At 37.5% G+C, this 13,780-nt stretch overlaps 1 protein-coding gene across 2 annotated transcripts in view; it reads right to left on the bottom strand.

Moving 5' to 3' along the window:
* MORC1 (MORC family CW-type zinc finger 1) overlaps positions 1–13,780 on the bottom strand; it is a 167,884-nt gene that overhangs the window by 41,529 nt on the left and 112,575 nt on the right. Inside the window, exons 18-21 of one of the 2 annotated variants that reach the window (XM_037732013.1) lie at positions 10,710–10,775; positions 8,439–8,684; positions 8,187–8,258; positions 4,111–4,215 (exon numbers count right to left, since the gene is read on the bottom strand). In XM_037732013.1, coding sequence (XP_037587941.1) covers positions 4,111–4,215; positions 8,187–8,258; positions 8,439–8,684; positions 10,710–10,775 — 489 coding nt within the window. The remainder of the gene's footprint in view (positions 1–4,110; positions 4,216–8,186; positions 8,259–8,438; positions 8,685–10,709; positions 10,776–13,780) is intronic. The other variant, XM_037732014.1, reaches the window with a different exon arrangement.

Genomic DNA, 13,780 nt, shown 5'->3' with positions numbered 1-13,780 from the left:
GGTGAAAGAGTACTTGCCTCAGGTTATGAGGAGGTGAGAAGGGATATGAAACATGGGAAGAACGGTATCTGAATTTCATCATGGCCACACAGAAAGGGAAAAGACTGACTACTGGAATATGACGGCTGTGCGCATGTGTGCACACACACTAAAATTTCTGGATAATTCAGCTTTATAGCGTCAGAGTTAAAAAAAAAATATGGACCACCTTAGTTACCCTAAAATGGTGGAGGCAGCTGTAGCTGTACTAACAAGATTATGAAAAATAAAAAGTTTGCTAAAGTGCAGAATCCATAGCAAATGTCTCTAAAGGTCCAACTGAGAGGCTATCTAGAGCACTTTGAAGAGGATTAAGATTTTTTAAAGAAAAACTCTTCATTATTTTCCTGACAGTTTTTTAATCTCCAGAATATGCCTGAAGCTTTAACCAAATCCCAGTTGGAAACTTCTACAGCTCCAAATGATGTATAAGGTCTTGCCAAGAACATGCTCATTGCATGGACTTTGAAAATGAATGGCCTGCACTGGCTACAAGACCAACCATAAATTAATATCAAATAGAAAACATGCTGTGGAAGCAATATCAACAAAGTATATGAGCTGAAGCAACTAGAGACGGGACAAATGAAGCCCCACACCACATGAATGACTTGGAGCATGGCAAATGGGAGGCATGGTGCAGAACAAAGTGCCAGACATTAAAAACGATCAGAAAATAAAGATTATTCCTCTGGGAAAAGAGGAAACAAGAAGAATGTGGTTTTAATAAATTGCTTGGGTAAGGCTGGACACAGTGGCTCACGCCTGTAATCCCCCCACTTTGGGAGGCCAAGGTGGGTGGATCACTTGAGGCCAGGAGTTCAGGCCAGTCTGGCCAACATGGCAAAACCCCATCTCTATTGAAAGTACAAAAATTAGCTGGGTGTGGTGGCACATGTAATTCCAGCTACTCGGGAGACTGAGGCAAGAGAATTGCTTGCCATGAGCTGAGACTGTGCCACTGCACTCCAGCCTGGGGGGAATAGAGAGACTCTGTCTTGAAAAAATTTAAAAGGTAAAATGAAAAAAATTTCTTCAATAGACCACAGGCCTTAGAGCAAAAGCAATAAGAAGAACATTCAATCAAGAATTGAGGGGCTCAGTGGGGGTAGGGAGAGAAGAAGTTAGGAAAACAAATAAAACATAACAGTAGGCCACAACAGTGAGGTAATTTTGGAGAATGAATGATCATATGGCTGAAATAATCAGCAATGGTTGCATTAAATATGAATCTGGAAAGTAACCAATACTTTTTTCATTTCACTTGAAATTGCACAACTATTAGTACAAGAACCAGAGTGAGATGTTGCCTGAAACATGGAACAGAGAAAACTAAAGTGCCTTAATATGAAAAAAAAAAAAAATCCTTTTAAAAGGCAGGCTGATAGATATTTATTAACATAGCAAAACAAATCTGCTAATCAGAATGGAGTTATTCTCCAGAAAGCATGAAAACATACAGTTATAGGAGCACAGTCAGGCACGGACAAAGGTTCCCTGAGTCAGTACCCTTTTAGTATTATGGTTGCATTGGTACCATGACCTCTGTCATGTCTCTTTGGGAGGTGGACACAGCAGGCTGTCTTAGCTGCACGCCTTTTACATATTCAGGCACCTAGCTCACTAGCAACTGTCAGATTATAATTGGCAGCCCAGGCAGATTGGCATAAAGGGACAGAATGCATAGCTTAGGTCAATATGTGCCTTCCAGTTGAACTGAGGCTGTATTTATCTTTTAAATGACTAAAGTGACATCATGCTATAATACAATAGTTTCCTGAATTTGGATAAATTGGATGTGAAGTCATCCCTGTGAGATGAAGTTTCTTTGGTGTGCTGAACATACCGTATTTCTTAGTCTCCTATACCTAAAAATAAGACCCTGGGTCCCACATTCAGCAAATTTACCAAAATAATAAATACCACCTTTGGGGGTCAGGGGAGGGAGTCCTTTGCAGTAGCTAATTATTCTTCCTTAAGTGACAACCTCCTGTACCACCATTAGCACTGAGTACCTTCCTTCTTGAAATTTAATAGACACAGGGGCACATACACTCACACGTGTACAGACACATGCTATAATTAGAAGATAACCAGAAAGGAGCATGGGGGATGGGATGATCTTTTTTTAATTTCTAGGTTTAAGAAAATGTAGACAGACAGCATTGAGGAACAATTATTTCCTACTTGAATTATTGCAACTACAGCCAAACAGAAATTAATGTGCATCTGTGGATAATATATATTTATCCAAGTTAATTAGACACCACAAGTATGGAAACAGACATCTTGCTATGATCACAGAGACACAAATAAATCATACCACATACCTACACACAAGTAATATAAAAACTTGAGAACTATTACCTAAAAAGACAATATTTTAAACTTAAATGTCATATCTAACTCATGAAAAGGCACTTGCCAAAAGCTCTGTGCAAAGCTGAGAGAGGTGACAAAGTAAGGGCTACATGAAAAACTCACAGAGACTTTGAAAACTCTGCAGAGCAAATGGTGAATGTAATATTCACAGGTACAACTACATAATATTTCGCTTTGAAGAGGTCAAAAGAGGGGGCATTATTTACAACACCAGTTGCAGTTTTGTCTTTCTTTCAAGCCTCTGATTAAATTTTTACCCTTTTTCCTTTTGAAAATACTTCGGTATTTACTTTTTTCATTTAGTTGTTCTTTATTGCTAATAGCGAGGCTGTTTCTGTTCCCATTCACAAATCACTTCTACACCTTTTCAACATCCCTTCAAATTGCTTCTCAAAATAATTATATTGCTTCTCAATATAATTATCCATCATTTATGGATGAAATGATATGAAGTCTGGGAGTAAGGAGGGGAAGGAGGGGATATGGGTGAAACAAAGCTGGCCATGAGTTGATAACCACTGGAGCTGGGAAATGGGCACACAGGAGTTGGTTGTGCTATGTTCAAAATTTTTCAAAATGAAAAAATTTTTAAATAAAACTTTCATTATAGTTAGATCATGTACCTTGTGACAATAACTTTCTACTGAAGGACATTATCATAAGTTAAGCTAAAGTCAGAAGAAAATATATCTTTCTCATTGGCACAAGTGCAATTTAAACCTAATCCACAATTCTTTATAGCATTTCGAAGTACCTTACCCTAAAGACATGTACAATGAGGCCAGGTCCTTTTCTAAATCCTCTCACTTAGCATGTCAAACATAGAACCACCTAGGCTACTGTAGTTACTCTTATGTAAGTTAAAGTTTAGCTATAAGCTTCTTGGCAATCAAGGTAAAAAGGAAACTATATTGAGTAATAACATTTATATTCAGATAAAAGAAAATATCGAATAGGTTTTTTTTCCCTGACATTAAATTCTAATGTATAAATTATTTTTAGTGTGTTTTTTATTATAACACAAAGAACACTATATAACATAATGAACACCATGGCTTCACAGATGAAGCATTTCTCAAATAGTCAGTCCTTGAATCAATTCTTCCTAAACACCAAGGGCTTTTTATGCTTGGTTCAGTGAAGGCAAAGCAACTCGGCTCTACAGGAGCCCAGATACATACTCTTTGATATCAACTATCAAGTTAGAAACAGGAACACATTATTTAAAGGAGAAAATGGGGAGCATTCCCATAATTCTTGAATAGACTTTTCTCTACCCAATTTAAGTCAATTCAGAATTACACCTTCTGGTGAGAGTCCAATTTACAAATTATAGAAAGTTTCGTATTCTTTGGATTTGGGAATGAGTTTTCACAATGACCTTCCAGTCATATATGTAACTTTTGTAAATTTTTGTATATTTACATATATATTAAGGCTTTCTTAATCTGAGAACTAAAACAGAAAGGGGCCATAGACTAGGTGTGGATGTGTGTAAGTTCCAGATGCATCGCTACTAATTTATGTAGCCTTGAGCAAGTAACTTAAACTCTTCTGAGGCTTATTTCTACATCTAAAAACTAGGTTATCCAACTAAACGTTTCCATTACTTTGAGGCACTAACAGGTCCCTCTAATCTCTGTGAATATGAAAATCTCAAGGTGCCATTTATTGTGTAGTTTATCTCACCAGGATTATATCTGGATCACTCTTGCTGTTCTCATCTTCAGTCAATACCTGACATTCCTCTACAAGGTTCAGACTCTGCTTCCTCTTCATTTTCCAAGAAGTGGCCTATAACAAGGAATTAACAAAAAAATATACAACAATTAGTGGCAAGCAATGGTGTACATTAAACTACCTTCACTCTTTACTTCATTCTGCCTCTACTTACCACAGACTTTTGTAGGACATACAGCAAAAATTCAATTTCTGATCTTTGCATATGATCAGCATGTGGTAAGATTTACTGAGAGTATATCTGCCATCCTAATTCCATGCTGCTTAGGTTAATTTTTTTTTTTAGATGGAGTTTCACTCTTGTTGCCCAAGCTGGAGTGTAATGGTGTGATCTCAGCTCACTGCAACCTCCGCCTTGCGGTTTCAAACAATTCTCCTGCCTCAGTCTTCCGAGCAGCTGAGATTACAGACCCCCACCACCACGCCTGGGAAATTAGCTTATCTTTCTAAGAGCTGATATGCAATCTGTTTCCATTTCTTCATGTTCCACTTACCAGTCAATGCATTACTTTTATGGCAAAAAGAGCAATTACTTTTGCACCAAACTATAATCTGGTTTCTACCCTTTCTACTCCAACAACAACAAAAAACCCTGAGATCATTCCTCTTACCTCTAAATCCTTAAGTCAACAGATAACTCTTCGGCCACTGGCCAGTTGAGTTGACCCCTCAACTGAATTTAGGCTTCATGACAGCCTCTCTTCAAATCACCCTTTTCCCCCTTTTGGTTTTAAAGAAATAACACATTCCTGGTTTCTTCTCTTAGTGCTCTGGCAATTCCTTCACAATCATCTATGCACATCTGTACTCTGGTAGGTAGCCACAAAATGCTAAAATTCGTCAAGTTTCTGTCGAGTCCTTCCTTTCTTCTTACCCATTCAACCTCACTCATCCTAAGGTATGCAAATACCTCAAAATATTATCTCCTACTTAAACCTCACCTCCGAAATCCAGACTCATATAATATGTGACTTTTCACTTGGCACATCCTCTTGGCAGTCTCAAACAATGTAAGCTAAACTCATGCTCATGCTCTTCTCCAAAAGCCCAGTCACCTTCTACAATCCCCTGTTTCAATGAATGGAATTGCCATTCAACCTGGTGAAAGAGCTCAAAATTGTGTAGTCATTCTTGCTGTTTTCCTCTACATGATCCTCTATACCTAATAAAGCCTAACCCCCCAGAAAAGGGCAGGGTTACCTCCTCATCACCATCATCCTAGCCCACACCACTGTGATCTCCATCAGAGCATGGACAAGTCTCCTAACTGCTCTGCCCACATCCACTCTTGTTAAGCATTATTTCAGTTCCAGAGGATGAGTCTCAAAACTTCTGCTCATTGTATCTTGGTTATGGGAGTTGCCAAAGAAAACACAATGCAGGCAAGCACTAGATGGAACAATGCTTCACTCACGTAGAGAAGAAACAAAGCAAGATCCGCTGCAGCAGGGTGTATCAGGCCCCCATGCCCAGCAGGCTCCCCATCAGCCAATGCTGGGCAATTGGCTACACGCACCCCTCTCATGCTATAGGAGGAAGATGTCATGCTCCCTCCCCAAGGAAGATGGATACAGCAGTGGGGTTGACCAAGGTTTCATGTGACACACACATTTAAGCAGATAAAAGAGCATACATTGGACTTGCAACAGAAAAAGATATCTCCACACAAGGGGATAAACCCAGCATAGGCCATGTGTGTCCCAAGGAAGTGTCCCAGGCTCAAGGTCCATTCTTATGTAGCCAAGTGGAGGCCAAAAGGCTATACCCCTGAGACTGTCTTTCCCAACAACTCAGCTCTCTACCAATCTTTCTTTATACTCAGCCAAAGCCATCTTTACTAAAGAAAAATCTGGTCATATCACTTTCCTACTTAAAACTCTTCAATGGCTTCCCATTGCTTATAGGATAAATGTAAAACCCCTTATGGGTGTCTTATAGGACCTGCCCTACTCCACACCACAGACCCTTTCCATCTCTTTTCCCTGCCATAGATTACTTGTCTATTAAAAGTTCTTCATATTCACCATGTTCCCTCTTTAGCAAATGCTGTTTCCATTGCTTGGAAGTGTCTTTCCTCCCCTTTTACTAACTTAATTACATTTTAATCCTAAAAGGCTAGTTACCATCTTTTCTGGGAAGAGGTTTCTGTCCTACCAGAGTCAAAAACCCTTATCCTAAACACTCATGCTACTGTCTCATAAAAACTGCCATAGTAGCAGTTGACATCTGTCTCTGTAATTATTGGGTGTCTGTCTTTATCATTAGACTGTAAGTTTGATGGTGGCAGAAACCATATGTGGTTTTGCCCACAATCCCTTGTGACTGGCATACAGAGTGGCACATAGTAAAATTATATATATACAGACACATGTATGTATATATCAGTATATGTATGTATAGCTACATGAAGTGTGTGTATATTGTTTCATATAGCTTTACATTTTATATGTGTATGCACACACACACTCACACATACACACACATGCTATACTGAGTGAGTCCCTGTATTTAATGTCTAAAATGTTTTGTTCTAACACTTGGATACACTCTCAACTTCTCAACAGACTGTATGTTTTTGGGGCATGCAACATATCTATACAATAAACTGACAAATCCTAAATATTGAAATTGCACAGCTAATGAGTTTTTCTGGAATTCAGAGTGAAAAGAGATGTGATTATAAAGTGATAACATGCAGGACTTCCAACACGGCAAGGATCGAATATCTGCTGAATACATAAAACATTCAAGTATAATACATAATTCAAATCAACAAAAAAACTGAAATTCTGTAGGTTGTGAACAGATTCAGCTTGGTTCATATAGAAAAGATTTGGGGCAAAAATTTCAAAATTATAGGGAAATGGATTTGAAATACTTTAAGAGGATGAGCTGCCAAAAATAGCATTAAAAAAAGGAGGTAAGGATTTTCACTAAAGAATTTCAGAGAGGCTGTATATCATTTGCCAAAAATATTATAAAGGAATGCGTGAGACATTTCTATAATGTAACTACTGTTCAAAATAATGCCTTAGAACCATGCTTAAAATATCTTGCCTCCCACTATGACTAATGCAGTATCTGTTTTTGTTTTTGTTTTTGTGACAGAGTCTCGCTCTGTTGCCCAGGATGGAGTGCAATGGCACAATCTCAGCTCACTGCAACCTCCTCTTCCCAGGTTCACATGATTCTCCTGCCTCAGCCTCCCAAGTAGTTGGGATTACAGGTGCCTACCACCACGCCCAGCTAATTTTTTTTTTTTTTTTTTCATAGAGACTGGGTTTTGCCATGTTGGTCAGGCTGGTCTCGAACTCCTGACCTCAGGTGATCCACCTACCTTGGCCTCCCAAAGTGCTGGGATTACAGGCGTGAGCCACCATGCCCAGCCAATGCAGTGTCTTACACTGGGCAGAACTCAGTAGATACTTGCTAATTAAATAAGTTTATGGCTTTCAGAGCCTATAGCAGTTCATTTGAATATTTTCTATGGTGGATAATCTCTACTCTTTAAGGTTGAATTTAATTTGTGGAAATAGTAAAAGGGCATTAGAGGTCAATGTGATAAACAAGGTAGATAAACTAGGCAGTAAATTTTGGCTTAAAAAGATACGAAAGGAAAGTTATTGAGATGATGTCTATAACCATTCAGCACTGAACCTAGCACAGGGTAAATGCCCATTCAATTGTAAGCATTAATATTGTTCTAAACTGAATTTGAGGGAAAATTCTCAAAAAAGAATTAAATACTGGCAGCTTTGTAAGAATACATGTGTTGCGATTCTTTTGAAAGAAATAAACTGATTTGGATAAAGGAAAATTCTAGAGGGGTGCATTTGTTAGCATCACTCTTAACACTTAGTAATACATTAACATTACATCCCATTTTTTCAGAACCTTGATTGCAGGGTCACAATATATATGATTTAGCTAAGCGTTTTCCTATAAAGCATTGAATGCAAAACTTAAAGTATTTATCCTATATGAATATTTCTCCATTAAATACGAATTTTAAATCCTTTTCCCACATGGGCATTCTTCTGGGGCCCTCCAGTCAATTGAGCTCTCCAGACACTGGTGATATTAGCAATCTGAATTTTCTTTCAAAACAGAGAATACAGAAAGAAAACTATAAATTGGGACCTTGTCCAGGAATCACACATTGCAATGTATATTTTATAATTAAAGTGTCTTAAAATGTGAAAATGAAGCAAATCTTGACTGGATGCTATTTCCAAAATGAGTGAATTGTCTTTTTGAACAGGAAACAATAATAATACCTGGGATCTCTCAGCTAGTTTAACATTTTCTGGCAGAGCTACAGGAAGTCTCTGCTGTTGAGAGTTCATTTTCTCCTCCATAGACTTTTTCATAATTTTAGTTTCTGAAATATGCTCTACATCAGGGTCTGTCTCTTCAATGTTTATTTTCTGGCCTCTATGGCTCACTGAAAGCTGAAAGAATGAAAGAGATTGATGCTTCAAGTCATCGCCCAAAAGTCTGATTTTCTGGGTTTTGTTATTTTCCTTAAATAACAAAAAACATGTTTTTATTTTGGATAGACACCTTATTTATAATTCATTACCACTTCTCTCATAACCTCATTATATTAGGTATTTCTTATTACTAATAAAAAGCTTAAAAATCAAAAGCTTAGAAACAACTTTAGCAAATGTATAATGCCACAATGGCTCATTCAGAATTTGATTCATAAATAGCTGCAGAGTTGTGCTGAGTCAAGAAATCTGACTTCAGGGATAAAAAAAGTCCCCGCAGTGAGAACACACTGTGCATTCTGACTTCCTCACAATAGAGGTTCACTTGCCTTTGGCTCCCACTGCAAACAAGGCTGGCCTTCATCTCTACCCACATCCACAACCTGCTTCCTGCCCCTTGCTAGCTGCTACTGCAGGCAATGAAAGATATATTTGCTAAGAGATCTAGAATACATGTGCCTGCTTGTATAAGAGCCTACTCTCTTTTGTAAGAAACCAAAAATAGGGCAGGCACAGTGGCTCAAGCTTGTAATCCCAGCACTTTGGGAGGCCAAGGCGGGCGGATCATGAGGTCGAGAGATGGAGATCATCCTGGCCAACATGGTGAAACCCCATCTCTTACTAAAAATACATAGATTAGCTAGGCGTGGTGGCACATGCCTATAGTCCCAGCTACTCAGGAGGCTGAGGCAAGAAAATCGCTGGAACCCGGGAGGCAGAGGTTGCAGTGAGCCAAGATCATGCCACTGCACTCCATCTAAAAACAAAACAAAATAAAAAATCAAAAATAACTATTAGGAGAGGAGTTGAGGGCAGAGCACTGAGTGACACTCTAGTTTTCCTAAGCATATCATTATTCTCCACAGCCTTGGAGAACACTAGTCAGGCAACCCTCTCCGCTACAGTGCTGAGGGCTCAATGAAACCCTTTAGCTCTCATCTTCCTTCACATAAACCACCATCATTTTTAAAGTTGTGATATAGTTGAGTATACTAGTTTGTTCATGGCTAAGTCGAATCTCAAGGCATGAGACAATGTTATTATTACAGAGGACTTACAACGACATGTTACAATCTATTTCCCATGGCAAGTTACTTGTAGGTGATTTTTACTGCTCTCCACTCCAGAAGAATCCCTTTCTTCATCTTGCTCTCAGACTCTGGTGATAATTTATTATAAAATGAGTAGATCCTAAGCCTGGTTCTGCAATTCGAGTATGTGGTGATCTTAGATAAATTACTATAAAAGGAGGGAGCTGGATTATAAGACTATACCAGGTCCAACTTATTACTGGGTTCATTGGTCTCTGATTCCTTGATACAGCAGCAAAAGGTGAAAATTAAAAACACACACACACACACACACACACACACACACACACACACACACTAAAAAGACAGTATGGAAATGACTGTTCCAATATTTAAAATGAATAGTAAAGAAATGCCAAAGATAAGAAATACATTATGTATGTCTATCAGAAATCTATTTATATAAAGGTTGGCTGAGTTTGTAAATCCCATCAACTGCCTGTAAAGAAATGTGAATAATTAATTAAAATTACAGAGTTCCATATTTTTGTGTGGGGCTGATATAACTGAGAAGCTCTAACTAAAGGTTCAAAAATCTTCCTCTCTAAATTTTTTTCCTAAATAAGAACAGACATTTGAGGAATATAATATGACATTTAGCAAATACAAGAAATGATATAGGAGCTATATATACAATATATTTCTAGGCAAATACACATCGGTAGACAAAAAAATACATATGTATATATCCCTAGAAAGTACTGGAAAGAAATACATTATTTTAAAAGGCTATTGTTGCAGGCAGTAAGATAATAGGTGATTTAATCTTGTTTGTATTTTATTTTCTAATTTATCGCTAATAAACATGTATCACTCTAACAAGAATAAAATAGCAGTTAAAATCTATTAGCACTTCACTGTGTGAACCTCATAAACCGTGATGACATTTTGGCCCTTGATAAGGCTTATCCTTCACAGGGTTAAAACATGACACAAATTACTTAATCCTACATTAATTACTCACCTTAGTTGCTGAAGTTATGCAGGTGGAAGTCAACTCAGAGATTTTGTCCACTGGTATAAATTGAGGCTTTATGGGAAAACAAACCATTAAGGCAAATGTAAGTAAAAATAACCCTCAATTGGCATAGGGTAATAATTCAGCATTCTTTATTTCTTACAGAAGGGTCAAGATAGCAAACCCTCATGAATAATTGTTCAGGAGTGCATTTAAGTTTAGATATACTGCAATAATGTTCTGATGAGTAGTGACTAGACAGTGCAAGAAAAATCCAACGGTTTGTTGAAGCATTATGGATCAAATGTTTTATGAACAAGGCACCGCTCTGTTAAACTGGGTCTTATTTCAGCCTCCACAGCCCTTGTCTCTCTTCTACCAAGTCCCTCTGTTCCCCACCTGCAGGGTCCAGGGTCTGGAAGGAATCCTGACCTTAGGCAGCAGCACTGTCTAGTTCAGAGCTCTGGGCCTCACCTTCAATGGACTCTCGAGGGTAAACTGGCCCTGACTGTGTCCCTAATGCACTCAATGTCCAATCACACTTACTATTCCTCACGCTTGTTTTCATGTTTCCATACTTTGGCCTGAAATGACTTTTCCAATCTTGTCCATTTGTCGAATTCCACTCATCCTTCAAGTCTCAGTTTAAATATTATCTATCCTGAAGGTCTCCTCCGTTTCCCCAGAGGAGAATTAATTGCTTTCTTCTATGCCCTCATGGCATTGTTTCTCTTTACATGTTTATAGGGGTAATATAGCCACATGTGACAACACCTTTTTTGAGGCAGAGTCTCGCTCTGTCGCCCAGGCTGGAGTGCAGTGGTGCAATCTCGGCTCACTGCAACCTCGACCTCACAGGTTCAAGCAATTCTCATGCCTCAACCTCCTAAGTAGCTGGGATTACAGGTGCTGGCAACCACGCCCAGCTAATTTTTTGTATTTTTAATAGAAACAGGGTTTCACCATGTTAGCCAGGATAATCTCTATCTCCTGACTTTGTGATCTGCCTACCTTGGCCTCCCAAAGTGCTGGGATTACAGGCATGAGTCACCGCACCTGGCCAAAAATACATTTTTAGAAGTATATTAAAATGAAACCTCTTTACTACTTCATTCTCCACTTGTCTAATTCATAATCCACTAACATGTGACCACTGCTACTACTGTCTTCTTTGTCTTTCTGGAGATTTGTTTATATATCATATACAAGCATGTGTGTGTGTGGGGGGGGTTATTTATAAACTTTTCCCACTTTTTGTCGTGGGAAAGATGGTAGTATATTATAGACATGGTCTGCATTTGTGCTTTTTCATTTAAGGATATATCTTAGAGGTCTTTCTCTTTTAATACATAAAGAGCTTCTTTATTCTCTTCTACAGCAGATTATATTCCAATGTATTGTTGTACAAAAATGTATTTAATCACGTTTGTTGACAGACATTTGGATCTTCTCAATCTTTTACTATACAAACAATTTTGCAGTGACCAACCTTGTAAATAGGTAATTTCACATTTGGGTGAATACGCCTACATAATCAATTTCCCCAAAAGGGAAATTTCTGGGTCAAAAGGTACATGCCTTTATAATTTGGATAGACACTGCTAAATTGTCTCCACCAGGCTTTTTGGTGGCCTACCATATAGTCATCCTTGTGATTATTCCCAGGCTACTTGAAGAGAAATATATTCTCTATTTTGAGAGTGCAGAGTTTACACACACACACATACACACACACACATGCATATAATTATATGTATGTTGCTATTATTATTATTGATTGTTTAGGTATCCCTGGGCTGAGATTAAGTTAAAGTTTCATATTACTAGTAAGATTGTCTCTTTTTTTCACATATCAATTGTAACTACTTTGATATCATATACATGTTTGATATTGGTTCGGTCATTTTATTTTATCCTTTACTTTCATAATTAAAGTTTTTAATGATACATTGTATTTTCTTTTTTCTGGTGACCTGCATTATAATGATAACTTTATATAATATTTTTAGTTTTCTCTGTCTTTAGACAGGATCTATATATTTCCTACTCTGAACAGTGGCAAAATTTTATTTTCCCTTCCCCCTTTTCTTCCCCTGTCTGATATTTATCAATAGTATGATCCTTCTCAGTGTTTACCTTAGTACTCAGAGGTATGCTGAGATCAAATAAATGACATCTTTTGGTCTCCTTTAACAGTTGGGGCAAACATTAAACTACCTTTTTCCTTCTATCACCTTTGACCTTCCTTTATGTTAGCTGAATTATTTTCACATTGCCAGGGTATTTACATTCAGTTTGGTGTCTAATGTCACATAAGTTTTAGGCTTTTTGCTTTAATTAAATACAGTAAATGCTTACATCCAGTCCTTTGCTGTAAAATTTTTAGACGTCTCTTGCTATTTGAAATTTGATTCCTAGTAGTTTCCTCAAAAAGAGACCATGAACATTTCTTGAGTTGTTTCCTATTTTTAAAACTATTTACCTGTAGGCTTTTTCTGTGAAGAGTCGTTTGGTGAATATAAAAGTTTTAGTTTACACTTCCTTTCCTTGAGGATCTTACAGTTTTTATTTCATCACCTGAAGCTGATTTTTTTGTAGAGAAGTTTGAAGCCAAAGTGAACTGTTTTGTCCCTATAGGTGACTTGATGTTTATACCTGTTGGTCAAAGGAATCTATATATTTTTTTTACAGTCAAGTAATTTTATTATAATATGTCTTACTATTGACTATTCCAGAGGCAGTTTTTTCCTATTGTGTAGTATACCATTTCAATCATGTAGCTTTACGTTTTATTGTCTTCCTGAAAAGTGTGCCGATTTCTATCTTTAAAAATCATTATTCTGTTTTCTCTGAGTATTCAAATTGTGCAAATATTGTGTCTCCCTTTCCTACTTCTATCATTAGCATTTTCTGTGTAATTAATTGCAAGCAATTCTTTTGTAATCTCTATTCTTTTTATTTGCTTTTTACTTTTATCCTCTATGCCAGGGGTCAGCAAACTTTTTCTGTAAAAGGCTAGATAACAAATAGTTTGGCAGGTCACATACAGTCTCTGTTGTGTATTCTTCTCTCTCTTT

The sequence above is a fragment of the Cebus imitator genome, unplaced genomic scaffold (genome assembly GCF_001604975.1).
Source record: "Cebus imitator isolate Cc_AM_T3 unplaced genomic scaffold, Cebus_imitator-1.0 Scaffold439, whole genome shotgun sequence".
NCBI classification, from domain to species: domain Eukaryota; kingdom Metazoa; phylum Chordata; class Mammalia; order Primates; family Cebidae; genus Cebus; species Cebus imitator.
The sequence above is the reverse complement of the archived record's forward strand: the minus strand, read 5'-3'. Positions and strand labels throughout refer to the sequence as shown.